This window comes from Carassius auratus, chromosome 27 (assembly GCF_003368295.1).
Source record: "Carassius auratus strain Wakin chromosome 27, ASM336829v1, whole genome shotgun sequence".
NCBI lineage: Eukaryota > Metazoa > Chordata > Actinopteri > Cypriniformes > Cyprinidae > Carassius > Carassius auratus.
This window is the reverse complement of record NC_039269.1, coordinates 16,547,573-16,567,783: the sequence shown is the minus strand read 5'-3', so window position 1 is coordinate 16,567,783 and position 20,211 is coordinate 16,547,573. Positions and strand designations below refer to the sequence as shown.

The window sequence follows — 20,211 nt, the reverse complement described above, 5'->3', positions numbered from 1 at the left end:
CCTCTCGTAAACATTTGTTTCCTTTATTTTCCACAAGTTTCCTTAATAATTATTAAAGTCATGACGAAACTGAAGTTGCGACAGATCTTTCTATAGTCAAACAATTCTGTAGAATTTATTGCAGGCGTTGCTTTTAAGAATGAAGGCAGATAAAAGAAAGCTTGCAAGGGTGGCATTTAAGCGGACTAAAATTCCTTGCATAAATAACCATAGAAAAATCCTTTGTCTAGTTGTGACATTTTGATTAAACATTACATAGTTAGAACTTAAAAATAAATAAATGCATTGATTAATCATTCACAATAAGATCTATTACATGCATTTAGAAAATAGTTAGGTGTATTTCTATTTCATCCCATACATTCTCCTAAAAAATAATAAAATCTTGTCATTATTTTCGTTTTTAAATAATAACCTGGCTGTTTTCATATTTTGAGGAACACATGGATCATTTTAAGCATGAAGTGGCCATGTTTATCTGACGGTTTTATGCTACATAATTTCTTAACATTATTTGATTGATGTTTTTCCCCAAACCAGCACAAACCCCGCCCCACAGCTGATTTCATTGGTTCATTGGTCATTTCAGTCGAAAATGCTGATTCCCTACAATGCTCAAACAAAACCTTCAAAAACTTCAGTGTAGCATTGGTACCCTATCCTCCTGATAGATACCACCAGATTCATAATTTTTCTGAATGTAGGCTATTCATGATTTTGATAGAGTTGACCAAATTCAGCTGTTTGTTGGTGTTTGCACTTAATTGGTTTAAAAAAAATTATAAACAAATAAAAAAAATCTAACATTATTTATGATGCCATTTCAAGTTAACAAGAAACATGTTAAACGTATTATGTCTAGATTAAATTTCTCAATGACATTCTTTTCAGTGTTAAGGGCTCTTGGAGCACAATGCTATAAGTTTGACTAGCATTGTAGTATTAGCATTGGAATTTATTTTTGTGGTCTATTACTAAGAGTCATTCTGTGTAAACACACTTGTCTTTTGAACGAGTGTGTTTTGGCTGACCTTACTGCCCCCTCTGCAGCTGTCACAGCAGTGAGCCTACTTATTTCCTGACCAAAGGGCAAAGATGCTCTCTATAAATACTACTTTTTGCACAATGTGTCATTTAAAGCACTGCCTCTTTGAAAGGCTAAATGGTGTACTTTGGGCTTTGCTGATTCTCACAGACTGGGGAAAGTTTTTGTGTCTCACATGCAGTTGGGATAATTTGCCAGAGGGCTCCTGAGGAACAGTAAAGCAGTCGCTCAGTCAGGGCTTCAGCAAACTCCAAGCAATGCTCATGCCATGACAAACCGAAGCCTCAGGATGCAGGAGAGATGAAAAAGTCAGGGCTTCCATTCAGAGCTGTCAGGAGAACAGCCTCAAATCTCTTTCTACACATTTTACTCACCCCCTCAAAGTATCACATGCAGTTGTGATAGATCTGGTTTTGTTTTGCATGTAGGTCGATTCTCTTGTGGTTTAAACAGTTTTCTAAATGACAGATTACCTATTTTTATATAGAAAGGATTTTGTAATAAAGCTAATGTTTAAGTCATATTTAAAGGAATATGTAATATATTGTATTGAATGTAAATTAATAGAAATCAAGCTCATTTTATAGCATTTCTGGCATAGTGTCAATTACAAAAGAAATGAATTGTAGAATGTGTTTAAAGAAATGAAAATGTTTGGTTATAGCAAGGCATTAATAGTGAAAGTAAATTGAGCCAAGATTTGTAAGTAAAAAGACATTATTTATAGCTGTTTTATTGCATGATAATATGTGATATTTGGACAGAAATTAATACTTTTATTCAGCAAGGATGCATTTAATTGATCAAAGGTGATGTTAAAGACAAGAAAATAATTTATTGTATTTTTGATCAACCTTGGCGAGCACTAAACACTAAACATACATTTAAAAAATGTTCCACAAACAAAAAATCTTACCAACCTCAAATTTTTTATCGGTAGTTTATCCATAAGCTTAGTCATGATTATGTAACGCAGGTAAAGGGTACGGACATAGTAACTTTATTTCTGCACAAGAATACCAAGAAGAGAGGTGATATAACCTTCTTGTTTACATCGATCTGAGCAGGTTGTGTGTTTAAAATGGTTGACTTAAATCAGCAGAACATAATCTCTGCATACATTCATAATCCCTGACAAAACACAGTCTAAACAGAGGCTGCGTGAACCAACATGCTTCTGTTTGACGTTCTGACAGAATCCACAGATATTACATAAGTGATGAATAGCCAATAATAGCAAGTTCAGATCAAATATTATATTTAAAATATTTGTTTTAAACATTGCGAACATGTAAATGTATTAACAAGTATTTTGTTGTCATTCCAGCCAGGAACAGAGTTGATTTAAATGTTGTTCCTCCAGGCCAGTGAACACAATGCCATACATTATACACGACAAACAAAGTGATTTAAAGTGATCAGAACTTATGTTTCCGTCTGATTCATCTGATGCTAATGGACTCTGAAGATGTTTTTCAGTCTAGAAGCTGATATTACATCTCTATTTTTGATGCCAGCCAAATTTGGGCTAACTTATGCAACCCTGAATGCCTTCAGTGGGCCTTTAAAAGTGCTCTAATTGGTCCTCTTGAGCATGTTGTGATTTAAAATGGGTCGTTCCCCAAATTCAGTCCCTCCATAACAAATTCATTTTTTTTTTCTGTGTTTACAAATGCAAATAGCTCAGCAATAATGAGAATCAGCCCAGTGGATACTGTTTATGTCTCTATGTGTAATTCTTTAGAACAATACATTTGTGCAGAATCTAAAACAGAAATGCTGAGATGTAAGTGTGTGACGAGCAAGTGAACAGCTCACATGTTCCCTTATCGTTCTCATTGAGCATTTATTGAATGATTTGTTTATGTGAGGCGTGTCGGCATCTAGACCTGGTTTTCTGGTTTTCTATGTATGTTTCAAATCTTTTGTAACGTCTTTACTGTTATATAATACATAACAATGTAAAATACATAATGTAAAATGAGGTAACAGCCTATAGTGTTATAGTTGGGGGAGTGTAAAAGTAAAAGCAACCAATTTGAATATTGTGACCAAGTGAAACTCCCAAAAGCCACACCTCCAGGCTCCTCCCCTCTCCCCACCCATGGCTCAAGGGTAGAATAGGTTCCACATGGAGCCGTCTCATTCTGCTCTGACCCTGCTTGCACGCTGATGCTTGCCTGAATGCTGTAGGTTCCTGTATGAGTAGACGTTACTTGCTGGGGTTTACAATGGACAGCACAAAGGTAAGACCAAAGGAAGTGAAATATAACAGTGAGGATAGAAGTGTATGTGAAATGTTGGGGCCTCAGTTATCAATATATGGGTAAGAACTCAGTCTTTGTGAGGGAACTTCTCAAAAAATATTTCAGAATGTTTTTTTTTTGTTTTGTTTTTTTGGGAACTAGAGGGGTTAGTAATTGCTTTAGGTCTTATTTTTAGATCTTCGGTAGAATTCGTTTTGAGTGTTCACTAAGGTGTAAGAAAGTACCGCAGTTTTTCATTTCATTAGTTTTTTTAATAACTTTGGTCATTCTCGGAATGCTGTTAGACACGTCTTAAACTTACATAATGAATGACAGATATACGTCCTCATTAACATTTCATAAAGGTTAACCATGTTTTGATCTGGATTCTAGAAAGTGTTTGACTTCATTCAGGTGTTCAGACAATAATTTTGGTAAGAAGTAGGCATCTTTATAATAGAACAAAACAGTCATGAATAATAGCTAGTTTCTTGTTCATATGACCATGAAGAGCCATCTTCAGAATGACTCCCATACGTTGCCTACCAGAGCTGTTATGGATCCTGCCTGGTGTTTAACAGTTGCCAACTAGCTTTATGGGTTGAAGGCAGACTTTAGTATCTTTAAATGGAAGCCAAACCAAAAAAATCTAGCACAAAACTGCTAATTCACTTGTGTGGTACCTATTAATTGTCTTGAGTGAACTTTTGAATGGTAGTGTGTGTATATATTGTAACATTTTGTAACTCGGCTAAATTGCTTTACCTTTTGAAACATTACTGATATTTCTGTTATTCCTAATAACCAGATCACCTGGCCATAGTAATAATTACTTACATAGACTTGTGGAACCGGAGTTCTTGCATGTTGCTTTATGCCAGAATTATAAACATATCCTCATGTATGGACGTGTATGTGAAAGCGTGTGTGTGGATTGAGTGAAGTGAACTCCTAATGACCTGACACTTAGGCCACCTTCACTTCCCCTACTTTTGTGCCCCTCGTTCAGATTTTGGGGTGCTTTGCCTGACAAGTCACCATTGCTGATGATCGATCAAGCATGAGAAGAGTTTTTTCAAGGTCTAAGCCAATGAGAGAGCAGGAATATGACCTACTGCTCACAGGGTGAGGAGCGGAAGCTTTGCATCTTTAGCAGAATTACTTTCACCTCACAGAGACTGGATAATGGCTTCTTTAAGGACTGTCCACGCTGGTTAATTTCATTCCATTTGAAGAGAATGAACCAGCCCTTCTTTACACATTGAGTGTTTTTTAGGGGACCATAACTAAAGAAGTTAAGTAAAGGTTTTTGCTTTCTACCACTCCTTCTGCCCATCCCCATCAACCTTTGGGACACAAACAGGTTGTCCCGCCCCAAAAGCATTGCGTCTGCTGATACAGAAATTAACATTTCAGTGCAATGGGCTGCTTTTCAGAAAGTTATCATACAAATGCCTTGTAGTTGACTTGTAGAATGTAGAATGAAAAGATGCTCTGTAAGAGGCTTTTTGGTAGCACTCACAACCCTCGTGGTCTTACCTCTGACCTTGATAAATAAACCCGAGGTGAAAGTCTTACTGGAGTCTTTGAACGGGCCTGTTGTATGTCCCTTCTTTTTCTAAGGAGAATGAAGCCTTCATCAGCAGAGAAAGATTGAGGATGTTGCCTTTGAAATGTGAACTGGGGGTCGATATAGGGGGCACTAGAGAGGGGAAAGGTCAGCTCTGATGAACAGTGAACCCAGTAGACCTGGGTGTTCAACTATTTCAGAAGTGCTGAGAGCGCATTTCCTTTGGCTTTCTTGCTTTTTTTCACATCCTCAAATTGCATTGGTCATTTTTTTTTCTTGCTTTCCGGTAAACTGTCCAGCAGTAGGTCTCTAATCTCTTTTTATGTCTGGACCTGTGCAGCCTTGTGAAGTTTCACTGCCCGAAGCAGGTTTTGGAATCTGTGCTATTTTTACGAAGGTTACTCCATTGGGCACACCTTTGACTCTTTAACTTCAGAGAACAGGAAGTCATTGATTCATCACAGTATTTCTTGTAGATTCTTTTTTTGGGAGCACAAATATTTCAAATGAGTGTGGGTTTAATGTTCAATCTATAACCATGGCATCACCCTTCTCAGTTCTTATATTTAAAAACTTAAATAGATTTAAGAATAGATTAAGTATAAATATTTATAATTCTCTTAGGGATGCATCAATAATTGTTTAATACTAACTGTTAATAACTAAATATTATGCCTTTCAACTTGTATGTTACATAATATGCGACTTTTGATTGGTATGATACGTAAAAGAGTTTTTTTGTTGTTGATGATGTTTTAAATTTAATCTTAATGTTTTCTCTTAGTAATCTTTATATTTCTGTAAGAAACATTTATATTTCTCTTAGGAAAGCATCAATAATTAATTTATATAATCAATTATTATTATTTTTTTGTTGTTGTTGTTCTTCTGAATGTAGTTCATTTGAGCAGATGACAATCTGTGATGGTTGTAAGAATGAATTAAAAATACTGTCACTTTTGCTTTTGTTGGGTGTCTGTTTAAGACTTCAGAGAGTTATTCAAAAAGATTCTGAATGTAAACATATATAGCTAATGCGGCAAGCACTTATATCTAAACACTCCATATTGAGGATGTGTTGAACTGGGCGTTATATCACACCACATTCTGCATGAACATCTCCAGGCATTCTGGGTGTTAAGTTGAGAAGTCACAGGTCAGTTCTCACATCGCTTCTTTGCCTGACAGGGTCAAATACCTGCAATGATTTACTCAGAGGGAGATGTGCTGCTGTCAGTCACAGGCTTCCTGGGGTAGATTCTTCTTACTGTTTGAGGTTGTGGGGCAGGACATTGTGGAACAATTAACTTTTGATTAAAAATACAACTTAAAGAGATCAAGATTAGTACTATTTCTATTAGTTATCATTATACGAGGCCGTTGTTTAGTCAAAGCAGTTTTAAGGAAGTCTTCGCTTTTTTCTTTTCTTTCTTTTCTCTTTCTTTTTTTCGTTATTTTATTGTTATTATTTTACAATTTGTTTGTATTATTTTGTATTATTTTACAACCTCGTTTTAATTTTTTTTTATTTTCCTTTTTTCCATTTTCTTTTTCTATTCCTTTTTTCCTTATATGTTTTTTTTTTTCAGTTTATTTTCTAGAAGGTCTAATTGCTGAACCACTCATTTGACTCAGGTCCCCCTGAGACCTTGTGTTTATGAGTGTGTCTTGGTCTTACGTAAAAGGGCAGATGGGCCCAGCTGGACGATCTTCTCTCTCACACTCTGTGCTCAGTAAGACAGATCCTTGGAGCAAACGGCAACGGCTGAAACACCTGGGCATTCCAGAGCACAGGGAATGGGATCACAGTGTGCAGTGGATAAAGACTTAACTAAACAATTCATTGATTTACCGGAAGGTAAACCCAACATAACCTCATGTGTGAGTGCAGAAGGGACATGTTTTGTCTCATTTATAGAGCTGCAGTATAGTTACGTTGAACTTGAATACTGTTGGTAGATAGATATAGAGAAGAATTGAATAGCATTTCATTGAATGAAATTTCTATCATGACAACTCTTTGAAGATTTTAGCGTGGTAATGTATATGACAGTGGTAATGTATTTGGTCTTGGCGGAATGGATCTGCTATGCTACTGCTGAAGTTGGTTATTGCTGTAGTTGTAGATTTTTGCAGCTGCAAGCAAGTACAGGAACTTGCTACTGCCAATGCATATGGCGATGCTGTGCTATGAGTATTTAAGACACACTGCTGCTGCACAAATAGCATATAAAATAACCCGTAGCAGATCTATACAGGTGGAGCTGGGGAAGGTGGAGATGTAAATCAGTGTAAATCAGTAAGCTCATATGCTGTGTATACAATATGAACCAATCAGCTTGTGCCAAGTCATTTAGCACTGTGAATATCATCAGTTAAGAACCCATCAGCCTCTGCCATCTAGAGTTTCATGAAAGAACTTGGAATTTTACATCTTCAAAAGTCGGTTCATCTTCCAGGTGTTCTGACCTCAAGGATCCCAGCTGTTTTGGTGCACAGGTGCCCAGCTGCTGAACTTCACCCAGTCTCAGGTCTAAAAGCAGACTTAACCTATGTGTCTGTCTACTGATGCAGAAGAACTCCCTTCAATTCTTTCTTTAAATATACACTAGCATAACAGGATTTGCTTTCATTACATGGTCAGAAACCTGATTAATTTGCAGTGATGATTGCATAGATTTGCTATAATGCCTCTGAAATTACATGATACATTCAATTGTTAATGAGAGATGTCACTGCCTTAACTTTACAGTGTTTAATTGCCGCACAACCAATTAGCATTAAGTTGAGTTTTTCTTAACTCTTATTCTGCTCTGCTGTCAGTCCCACAATCCCCTGCACAAGTCTTTTACTCAGCTCCTGTAGAGAATTAATTGAAAATGCCTCCTCAGCTTCACTCATTCTGCTCCAGTGGACTTGTACAGTTAGACCATTTGCAGGTTCAAGAATACGTGGTAGTTGTAAATGGTAAATGGACTGCATTTATATAACGCTTTCAACAGACCACATGGCCATCCACAGCGCTTTACAATTTTGCCTCACATTCACCCATCCACTCACTCATTCACACACCGACTGCGGTGTCAGCCATTCAAGGCACCATCCAGCTCGTCGGGAGCAGCTGGGGTTAGGTGTCTTGCTCAAGGACACCTCGACACTTGGTCAGGTGGAGCCGGGGATTGAACCACCAACCTTCTGGTTTGTAGACAACCTACATGAACCACTGAGTCACTGCCGCCCCAAGTGTCTATTGTTGTCTATTCTCACTAGGGTTTTTGTGTTCATGTTCAAAAAAAGTTGCATTGTTTAATTCTAAACATAATTAATATTTCATTTGGGTTGAAAGGCAAACTTTGGATTATTGTTCATTTTGCTGAGACAGGTGTGTTTGCGTGATCCTGTGGGAAGCAATGTCCCAGGAAGCTCAGACTCAGATGCAGCATTGAGTCTAAATAGGTGTGTGTGTGTGTGTGTTTGTGTGTTTAGTGCCTTGTGTAACCTGAAACAAACCTTAAATACCTAAAATAACATATGCAGGAGTACCATTACAGCTGACGCTCTTGCTGCTTATAAAAATATTACAACACAGTTATACAGCCAGCTCATAATCTTTTTATATTTAGGCAGTCAGCATATCACAGCAGCGGTACTTCATGTAAAGAGTTTCTGATTCTTTGTAATTATTATTACATATGCAATTACTAACTCACATAAATTACACTTGATGAAAGGTAAGTTACAATTGTTAGAATTAATTAAGTGACAATTATACTTGATGAAAATTCTGAAAACAAAGTTTACAATTACATCTAAACAAAGTTAGTTGTCAACTAAGCATTTGTAAAGCAAATTTGCTCACTAGAATCATCAAGTGCAGCCTGGATTCATCTCAGAGCTGCAGGGAAGACCGCAAGCATGTTCATCTCCCACAGCGTGCTCACTGTGCAGACAGAGCATGTGCTTAGATCAGATCGTGAGCTTGCCTTAGAGGTCAACATGAAGAGCATCTGATGAGAACAGATGGAGAGAGTAAACTTTAAATCAGGCCGACAAGACCAAATGTTTGTCTTGTGCACATGACGGTGATTTCAGTTCACATCAAGCGCGCTCCAGCACACTCTCATGAACCCACAGTGCAACATCAACAGTGCTGGCATGCAATTTAGGAGTTTCCACAAAATTCACACAAACTTTCTGACATGTGACTAACTGCTCTCTTGTAGTTGTCTTCTTGTAACACATGTTTATCGGTAGAGAGCTATAGGAAGTGGTGGGACTGAGTTCTGAAATGACAACCCAAACTCAAACTTGCATCACCATGGGAGCTCCATATGTTGGAGGCATGTGCAGTATCACTTCACCATGGCATTCACATTATTGTTTCAGTTTTGTTTTGGCAATGCAGTTGGCTTGTTTCATGCTAAAGTTAACTTGGAACCGTTTTGTAAGAATTTATGTTTGCAATTTTGAATGACTTGGATGACCATATAATGCAAAAATCCTGTTTTAAGGAGCATTTTAAGCAAACCTAGGGAGGTCCAAAAGATGATTTAAAAAAAGAATACCTCAATCAGTCACAGCTGCTAAAATATACTTTCACATATATTCATAAATATTAACCTGCAATCTTGATGATGAGCATATTATGCATCAACTATCCTGCTACTTAACTCATTTTATTTTCCGATTCTGTTTTGTTGGTGCTTATTGTAAAAATATTTTGTTTACTTCTGACTCATGAGAGTGATTTTCACTTTCATTTCATTCATACATATGTCTGTTTCAGAATGGAGCGGTTCCAGGAGAGCCAGTAAAGAAAGATGAAAACTCCAGAAGGGGGAACTGGGGCAACCAGATTGAGTTTGTCCTCACCAGTGTTGGCTACGCAGTGGGCCTGGGAAACGTCTGGAGGTTTCCTTACCTCTGCTACAGGAATGGAGGAGGTAGAAAATCACCTTTTGCCATTATCGTACTTGTCTTTCTTTCTGTGCCTTTACTGCAGGGTTCACAATTTTATACTTTCTATGCTAGATCCTAAAATAGAATAGGTTAATTGGTTTTCATGTAAGTCTGAAAGTCTATGGATGTTATCAGACGTAAAATTGATGGTGTTTAGGTTTTTGTTTTTGTAAGTCATACCACTGGGTCCTTTCCAAATTCTTTGCTCCCTTAAAAGGGTACTCATGGTATCACTGGTATCAAGTCTTATAACACACCTCACTTAAAATAGACCAGGCTAGAGTAAGCAAGGGTCTCTAGCAGCAGATCCCCAATGACCTGGCCCAGAAACTTCTGCCCCATGATCTCATATTCCTAGACCTGCCTCTAATTGGAAGCCTTACTCTGAATAAGCCCAGAATTCAGATAAGTAACTGAACTCCAAGCTCTTTACACAAGGATGGATTATGTCCTGTTAGGCCATAGGGCACCAGCAGCTTTTTTTGAACTATTTGTATGCATCTTCGATCATTCAATTCATTTCATTAGATCCATATTATAATTCAAGCAATGTTCACCTATCTGTATCAAAATGAAGTGCCTTACTTGATGTTGGGCTCCTTTGGGCTCCTCAGTTTGAGGCCCCTGACACATCAACCCCATTGCCCAGGGCCATACTCCGCCCTTGTATTTAAAATACACAAAGCAATGAATCACCATTGCATTCCATTATGCAGCTCGTCCAGTCAAATAGATCTGTTGTGTAACATCGGGTGTTACCCACTTATGTGCATAAGCTTTAGGGAACTCCAAAATCGAAAATAGACAATGGCTATTCTTTGTGTCAACTACTTTTATTTCCTACTATTTATGTATATTAGAACACCTACGTATCTGTCTTTAGCTAGAAGACTAATGTGTATGGATGAAATGGTTATGTAACACTGTGGGCTTTTGTGTATCACAGGTGCCTTCATGTTCCCATACTTCATCATGCTGGTGTTTTGTGGCATCCCTCTGTTCTTCCTGGAGCTCTCCTTTGGGCAGTTCACCTCCCTCGGGTGCTTGGGAGTCTGGAAGGTCAGCCCCATGTTTAAAGGTGAGCATGAGGCTGTTAAAGGAGGTGTGAAAATGAAAAAAATTCAATGAAAATTGACAAGTCGTGGTTAAATCTGTGTGGGTTGGTTTGCCCTTTAATGTGTTTCGTGACCTGTTTTACATGTTAAACTGGTGATGATTTTTAAACATACGCTCTTACAGTGTTTTCTTCACCTCAAGGTGGCTTGGAATATCTAAACACTCTTCACAAAATCAAGAGGTGGTCTGAGTTTGGTTTAGAAATGTGCCATGTGAATGCTAAATGCGGCAGTTTCTCCTTCATAATTTCTTCAATTCTAAATATTCTTACTTTAAAAATAGATATCAGTAAAATATTTAGTCATTGTGGCAAACATTTTCTGAAGACAAAAATAAACACACACACACACACACAGAGATATATTATATATATATATATATATATATATATATATATATATATATATATATATATATATATATATATATATATTTATTTATTTATTTTTTTTTTTTTTTATTTATTTTTACTTATTCAATTAATTGCATTTTTGTGTCTATTTTAAAGGGGATAAAAGCCAGCTTTTCCTTCAGTTGTTTATTCACTTAATTTAGTCACTCACTCAATTCATTTAGTATGGCTTAGTTTTGTTTTGTTTTGTTTTGTTTCATTTCGTTTGTTTCGTTTCAGTATTTCTACTGCCACCACACAATGTTTAATTCATGAAAACATACACCACCTACTGGATGGTATGTTTTGCACGTACTGCTAAAATAGGGAAATGCAGAATATGATCAAATGCTTTATTGTGTTGCAAAGCAATATTTCAGTATTTTTCAAAATAATCTGATTCTCAAATCCGATACATCACAGGTTTCACAGATCTATCAGTGTATTCGTTTCTGGGTTTTCAAACTTAATACCCGTTAACCAATTGTTCATTTGGTTCTCTTTCCCTGAAGGTGTGGGCTATGGAATGATGGTGGTCTCGACCTATATTGGGATTTACTACAATGTGGTGATTTGTATTGCATTTTATTACTTCTTCATGTCCATGACAAACCTGCTGCCCTGGACGTACTGTAACAACCCCTGGAACACTCCTGACTGCACTGGAGTGTTGAGCACTCCACGAGCTAACGCCAGCTTCGCCAATGTGTCTGCGGTCCTGTCAGGGGTGACTGAGATAGTCAACCGCACCAAAAGAACCAGTCCTAGTGAAGAATACTGGAGGTAAACACACCGTTGTAGGTCGATTCATCTGTGTATCCTACTGTAGTAATTATAATTAAATATAACATTTTATATATATATATATATATATATATATATATATATATATAAAATGAATCATTAATAAAATACAATCAAATTAATTGTAGTTTTTTGTATGACATTTCAAAGCCTAAAATAACATTGCCTTGTCTAAAAACACTTCTTGGATTTTATAAGATTTTTAAGAGACTTATTGAGTAGGTCCTCTCTATGATGTAATCTCCAATTATTCTGGGTGTTGATTGGACCACGTAAGTCTAAATGTGGCAAATACTTTTCAAATATTAATAAGCTGTGCAGTTGTTGATAATATACCATTTTCTTAAGACATAAGTAGTATAATAAATAAGAATTAATTTGTTTCTTTTGTTGACAAGAATAAAAAAAATTACAATTAAGTTTAATACAGAACTTAAAACAGTTTAAATGTATCTTTAAATAAATTAACAGGACAAAAAAAAAGTTAAATGCTAGCAAGAGTTGAATCTCAAGATAAGTATATAGTCAATTATTCATCCATTATTCATCAGTTCGGAAAATTCCTGACAGATTGATAGTTGAAAGTTAAATAATACATGTTTGCAAGAGTCTTGCATTTTTTTTTCTTTATGTTTGGATCTTTGTGCATTGGACTTGACAGATGTGTTTGTTGAATGATCTTTGAACACTATGTAGGATGACATAACAAGACAATGGGAAAGAAAGGCACAGAATGTTTTGTTTTTCCAAGAGTGTGAATGTGTTTGTATGTGGTTTGGAATGAATGCTTCACTTTACTGCCTGTGGTCAGAGAATACAAGGCTTTGACCATGAGATTTAACATCTTTAGAAATGACTTGTGCCCTCTGGACTGTGTTGTCCCTGTGTTATGAAAGACCTTCTTGTTCAGGCCTTCTGTAAACTCTGTCATTGTGTGGATGAGGTTGTTTTTGATGGGTCTGTGCTCTAATGTGTTTAACCTAAAGGCAAGCTCTGACAAAATATTAATAATAACAAATACTTAGATCAGCATGATAAATTTGATGAGTGAATTGTTTATGCTTTGTATCACATCCCGCAGTCTCTCACACTCCTCTATTACTGGCTTTTGCCCTCTCAGGAACTATGTGCTGAATATCTCTGATGGTATCGGGAACTTCGGGGAGGTGCGTCTACCTATCCTGGGCTGTCTAGCTGTGTCATGGATAGTTGTGTTCCTCTGTCTAATTCGAGGAGTCAAGTCATCAGGCAAGGTGAGTTGAACATCCATTCCTCCGACCTAATTATAAAATGTGAATATTAGATAAAAAAATTTGGCAACTAGCTGATTTTTTTTCTTCTATAATATAAACTAAAGGGAAAAAAGCGAAAGCTGTATAGAATCTGATATTAAAATGCTTATTCAAAATGATGTAACACTGAAATAGATCTGCTTACCATACCTACATGTATGTTTTTTGAGTTTTAATGTTTTAATGTCTTTCATCAGGTGGTGTATTTCACAGCAACCTTCCCTTATGTGGTGCTGACCATTCTCTTCATCAGAGGAATCACTCTGGAAGGAGCCGTCAGTGGCATCAAATACTATTTGACCCCTCAGTGGGAGAAAATTCTAGATGCCAAGGTCAGTACATTATTTAACTGCTCATACTGTAGCTGCAACTGATCGCTGATATTATGTTTACAATTATATATTTTGTGTTCTGCAGGTATGGGGGGATGCCGCCTCTCAGATTTTCTATTCACTTGGCTGTGCCTGGGGTGGGCTTATCACCATGGCATCATATAACAAGTTCCACAATAACTGTTTTAGGTAATACACATTTGATCCCTTTATTTTTCTACTTCTCTGTCATTTTAAAACACTTGTGTATTTGAATATGTTGAGTGCTTGATGACTTGCATGCATTACTCTGTAGCGCCCCCATGTGGCTGGGACTGATAAACGCATAGATCTTCTAACTTGTGTTATGTGAAATCAAGGAATGAAAGATTTTCCGTTGAAATTCTGATATGACTGCAGACATACTAATAATTATACAAATTATTTTTTTTAAACAGAGACAGTATCATCATCAGTGTAACCAACTGTGCGACCAGTGTGTATGCTGGCTTTGTTATTTTCTCCATCCTGGGATTCATGGCTCATCATCTGGGGGTGGATGTGTCAGAGGTGGCCGATCACGGGCCAGGCCTGGCGTTTGTGGCCTACCCAGAGGCCCTGACATTACTGCCCATATCACCTCTCTGGTCCCTGCTGTTCTTCTTTATGCTCATTTTATTGGGCCTTGGTACTCAGGTATTTTTATTTGTCCTTATTTACTTCCTGTTTTCTGCAATTACAGTACAGATCAAAAGTTTGGAATTGGTTAGGTTTTTAAAAAGTTTTTTAAAGGATTCCCTGATGATCACCAAAGCTGTATTTATAAAACAAAATGTAGTAAAACTAGGAACGTGGAGGGATATTATTACAATTTAAAATAATAAAATAAATGGAAATAAATGGAAAAAAATAATAAACTGTCTTACTGACACCAAGCATTTGATCAGTTATGAAATTCAGCCTGGGCCACTTATAGGACTCTATTCAAACTATAATTTGGATAATTTCAACATTTTGTCTATTTTTGGTTTTTCGTATATCTTAAGATTAAAGTATGAAAAGCTCCCAGCAACTGAATGTTACTTACTTGCTTTACCAGAACTAGTATTTATTTTAGTAAATGTCCTTTTTTAACTAGTAGTTCATGAAAAAAGTCTTCTGTTCACTGTTGTAGTTCTGTCTACTGGAGACTCTGGTGACGGCTGTAGTAGATGAGATTGGAACTGACTGGATTATCAAAAATAAAACCTATATCACATTGGGAGTGGCTATAATAGGATTCCTCCTGGGAGTGCCACTGACCACACAGGTTAGTAACAGAATCACACTAGCACATGAGCAAACAAAAAAAGACATCCTTAATCCATGGATTGACATGATCTGTTATGCTATGTGTGATTTAGGCAGGAATATACTGGTTGCTGCTTATGGACAACTACGCTGCGAGTTTCTCTCTGGTCGTCATCTCTTGCATTATGTGCATCTGTATAATGTATGTCTATGGTGAGTCCTCTAATAAGTCACTTTCTACATGCTATATTTAAAGGCCACAGTAGCTGGATGTGCAGTGAGGTGTTAATTTCAATGTTGTGTTCCCACCTAGGCCACAAGAACTACTTTAGAGATGTGGAGATGATGCTAGGCTTCCCTCCTCCAATCTTCTTCAGGATCTGCTGGAGATTTGTGTCGCCCTTCATTATTACTGTGAGTGACAGTCTGTTTTAGGTTTTTCTGATTCACTTAGACACGTATTCTCCATAACACTCAATCAAATCCTTTTTTTGGTCTCTGTCTCTTCGCAGTTTATTCTGATTTTCACCGTGATACAGTACAAGCCTATTACCTACAATGACTATGTATATCCCAGCTGGTCATTGGTTATTGGGTTTGCCATGGCTTTGTCTTCAGTCATCTGTATACCTATCTATGCTCTGTTCAAGATTGCTATGTCTGAAGGATCCACATTTTTAGAGGTAAGATGTATTCCGTCTAAAAGCTGTCATCAGCACCTTAAAGTGGTGGTTTAATCAAAAATAAAAATTCTGTCATCAATTACTCACCCTCTTGTCATTCCAAACACATAAGACCTTGCGTTTATCTTCGGAACAAAAATTAGGATATTTTTGATGAAATCCAAAGAGCTTTCTGATCTGGCATAGACAGCAATGTAACTGACATGTTCAAGGCCCAGGAAGGCAGTAAGGACATTATTTTTGTGCACAGAGAAAACAAAAATAGCTTTATTCAATATTTTTTCTCTTTCCTGTCAGTCTCCGCTGTGCGTTCAGGAGAGTACCACAACGCAGGCATGTGACAAACAGAAGATGGCGCACACTGTACATAAAACAGTCTTCCTAAACACGTCTGAAGATTTTGATTTCTAATTTTTTGACCAACCCTACTTAATTGAACTAGGATATACAGACGATGAACTAAGATGGATGTTCTACATCAGAGCGCCATCAGCAGCATCTCACACATGCATCGTGGTACACTCGTGAACGTGCACCAAGGACTTACACAGGAAAATAAGAAATTGTTGAATAAAGCCATTATTTGGGTTTTCTTTGTGCACAAAAATTATTCTCTTAGCTTCATAAAATTACGGTTAAACCATTGATGTCACATGCACTATTTTAACAATTTCCTTACTACCTTTCTGGGTCTTGAATTTGGTAGTTGCATTGCTGTCTATGCAGCAACGCATTTTAGAATTTTCATTTTTGGTTGAACTATCCCTTTAAAACTTGCTTCTGCACTTGTTTCAATGTATTGTACCATCTACCAATGCTGCATAAAAAATGACTTCATTATTACTTAACCTCTAATGTTATTTTATTCTGGATGTTTTGTACAGACTTTATTTTCTTTACTATTTTGGAAAATGTCGGAGCAGCCAGTACATTGCGCCACCTATAGTATTGGAGTAAATTTCCTCTTTGTTCACGCTATTGAATATCTGGTCTGCATTTTACATTTTGTTCTTGGTTTGAATATGCCTTAAGAAAAAAGTGAATCATGGTACAACTACTTTCCTGAAAAATGATGTAGGTCTAGCTTTAAAATATGTCCATCCTACATCACAACAGTTGATAAATCGACTCTTACCTCTGCAGCGTTTGAAGAACTCCGTGAAGCCTGACCCAGACTGGGGCCCGGCTCTCCAGGAGCACCGCAAGGGCCGATACGCCACTACAGGCCCTGAGTCAGTGGAGGTGTGCCCTCTCAAAGAAGACCTGAAGGATGAGGGTAAAGAGAAACTCAAGGAGAAAGAGGATGAGATAGGTTTGACCATCCCAGGAAGCAACGGCTCCACATTAAACCCCTCACCAAGCGCATAGAGGAGCCCCTCCCCACCCTCCCCCCAGGACGGTTCCCATTCCCACACTGCGGGACAGGCCACTCTCACTGGAGACCTTTACATATTGTAAGGGCTTTATGAAATCTAACCTCTAGAGAAATTGGTTGTCATCCAAAACCTTTTTCTTTTTGTTCACTTAATTTAATACTGCAGTCTTAAAAAAAAAGACGTTCATGTAAAAGGAAGTGTTTGCATACACGCAGTGTGTATATAGCGCATTGTACAATATTTTCACTCTGTGTTGAGTAGTCTGGAAATGTGACTGTAGCGGCAGCAGGAGCTACAGTGGGACTTGGCTGATGTGTACAGTGGTGGCAGTGCTGGTCAGGTTTAATAGCTGAAGACCAAATATTCTTTGTGGCAATGTTGTAATAGCACTGTTAAATGGAGTGTTATTTTCAGTTTCTTGTTTGGGGACCATCTCATTCACAAGCCAGTTTGGCCAATGTAGATGTCTGAGAGCAGGGTGGCTGATGGTCAATGTAATGCCAGTACATGATATAATGCATGTTACATGACCTTTTAACACCATAATAACTCAAAATCCACTTAAAACTAGAAATCAAAAAAGTCTGTTATCCATTGACTAGATTTCCACTCAATTTTGGAGCTAACACTTTTGTTAACCGGCAAAGTAGACTGGCTGATACCAATAAGCATAGGCCAAGAGAATATCAACTTTATTTCAATGTAAGTGAGAGCACAAATACAAAACAAAGGATATTTGGTCTTAAGCTCTTACTGACTGAGGTATCTGGACCGAGGCATATAACTAACTACTCAAGCCCATGCTCAGGGTTACACACAATTTGCTTTTTTGCAAAACCTTTCCAACACCTTGAGATGACTTATTGCTGATCTTGAGTATTTGACAAAAAGGAGAGGGGGTTTTCATGTAGGAACTTCCACATGAAATGCCAAATCTGTCTAGTCTTCCGGGCATCTCGAGCCGAGGCATCTCCTGAGCGAGGGGAGCATGTGTGCGATAACAGAAGCAGCTAGTTCCTCATTAGATTCAGTACTGCAGTATGCACACTAACCCCGCTCCACACGGAAAAAGAGGCATGTTACCAAAAACGTGCACAGACCTTTGTGTTCTGATTTAGTTGGTATGTTTGTGTGTATTTTTTGCTGTCTATATGTGTTAAGAGACTTGAACTGGTGTGTATGTGTCATTTAAAGGCATCTGGCTGTGCTGAAATGAAAGGTCGTGTCATCGAAACACTGCAAAAGATGTAACTCAAGGTTGCATGTGGAACGACCAGAAGTAAACATAGCATCAGTCAAAAATCACTGTGGTTAGTTAGTGAAATCGTTGGGGAAGTCAGCTTTTTTGGCCTAGTGTTTTAAAACAACATTATAAAGACTTATTGGACAAATAAAAGGTCAAACTATCAGATACTTAGCCTAATCAAACACCAGTGGAACACAATCAATTTAATCAACTCCATAGTATAAATACAGCTGACTTACCTCTGTCCATTGATGGTTTATCAGCATCCCTCCTCCTCCACATCCCCTCACTTCCAGTTCATTTTACACTTATACAAGGAGGGAGGTACTCTAGGTTCGGGCCATTCCCGAGCTCGGAGCCCTTCCCCAAATACACGCCAAATACACATTATCATACTTCAGCCAATTATATGTAAATCGTGAATCATATCATTCCAGTGACATTTCAACAAGGCCCCTTATGATGCATATGGTTGTAGTGGCACATATACATGGAAGAAGAGTCCTGGTTATACTGTGAATTTGTCTGGGATGTTGCCTGACGCCTTTAAACAGGAAGTCTGGCAAAGCAGCTGCTAATGTGCTGACGCATCACGTATCGAGACTTCTGATTAAACAGTGAATCTCTGTATATAGTCGATACAAAATAGTTCATTTGGTATTTCTCTCCTGTGTTGTGATGTGCTCCTTCACTTTGAGTCGGAATGAGGCAAAGAAATGCTTGGTTGCATTCATTTTGATAATACGAAGTTAGATAATACAAAGTCTCATCTTTTAAATTAGCTTAATTTAATTTAGAAATTCGAACTTCATTTTGATGTCATAGATCGCTAAAGCTGCCTTAGTTTAAAGGTAGCATGGAGCGAAAGAAATGATCATCGTGTTTTCTTTACTACTAGTTAAAAATTAAACATCAGAAGCTATGTTGAAAGAACTTACTAAATTTGTCATGTCTCATGTAATCATGTTGAAACAGGAAAGTCATTCAGTGGCGACTGCTAAAAGAAGAGCGTATAAATACACCGTAAACACATGTAATTGATGTCTTATTTAGCATAAGCTCGAATAAATCTCCAGATTCTATCAAAAGATGTCAGTTTTCATGACAGCACCATTTAATTAGAGTTTCGCAATGGATTATGAACAAATACGTTTTTGAAAGTGTTTTTGATATTTTTTTGAGATAGTTCTTTCACTGAATAAAACTGTTTCTGGGCCAAAATGACTCAAAATGATGGAGCAGGTCACAGTTAAAGTCAGTATTCAAAAACCTGATGGCATAATAGTCTACGTCATTGTTATTTGTACATTTTATTAATCTTTGCATGAAGGTATATATATATATATATATATATATATATATATATATATATATATATATATATATATTTTTTTTTTTTTTTTTTATCCAAAAATATACAAAACACAATCTAACTTTAAGAAGTAGGGAAAAAGAGAGAAGAATAAAAGTAACCCTGCTGCCTAACAGGAGGTATCGGACACTCAGGGGAGTAGTTAGAGGTTCATTGGTCTTAGCACAAGCGTACCTGCAGGTCACAAACTCTAGCTTTTCCTCTGTTAGAAAGTTAGTGCAGTAGATTAGAGCAGCAGTTTAGGTGACGTGAGACTAACAGCACTTTTATTTACTGGTTCACTTTAGCTGGCTACGTGCGCAGTAGCTACATTATGATTAATCGCTGTCGGAAATGTGAATGCACAAGATTGAAGCCCTCTCATTTTTCTTGAACGTGGCATGAAGACCATGTGTCTGTCTCTAGGTACTGTGATGCTGACCTTGACACGCAAACTATTTTTAACAATAGACATGTTATGCATCAGTGCCGTTCTTGCACTGTTCCCCACCTCTCTCCATTGTACAGTAA

The 20,211-nt window shown here is 37.3% G+C and overlaps 1 protein-coding gene across 5 annotated transcripts in view; it reads left to right on the top strand.

Moving 5' to 3' along the window:
- Positions 1-19,657, top strand: part of slc6a9 (solute carrier family 6 member 9) — a 44,376-nt gene extending 24,719 nt beyond the window's left edge. For 4 of the 5 annotated variants that reach the window (XM_026206214.1, XM_026206213.1, XM_026206215.1 and 1 more), the window contains 12 exons: positions 9,648-9,804; positions 10,767-10,898; positions 11,840-12,110; positions 13,252-13,384; positions 13,621-13,755; positions 13,841-13,944; positions 14,193-14,430; positions 14,909-15,043; positions 15,138-15,237; positions 15,338-15,438; positions 15,537-15,707; positions 16,851-19,657. In XM_026206214.1, coding sequence (XP_026061999.1) covers positions 9,648-9,804; positions 10,767-10,898; positions 11,840-12,110; positions 13,252-13,384; positions 13,621-13,755; positions 13,841-13,944; positions 14,193-14,430; positions 14,909-15,043; positions 15,138-15,237; positions 15,338-15,438; positions 15,537-15,707; positions 16,851-17,075 — 1,902 coding nt within the window. In that variant the 3' untranslated portion in view covers positions 17,076-19,657. Of the gene's footprint in view, positions 1-3,153; positions 3,292-9,647; positions 9,805-10,766; positions 10,899-11,839; positions 12,111-13,251; positions 13,385-13,620; positions 13,756-13,840; positions 13,945-14,192; positions 14,431-14,908; positions 15,044-15,137; positions 15,238-15,337; positions 15,439-15,536; positions 15,708-16,850 lie in introns of those variants that run through there. The other variant, XM_026206210.1, reaches the window with a different exon arrangement.
- Positions 19,658-20,211: the final 554 nt, after the last annotated feature.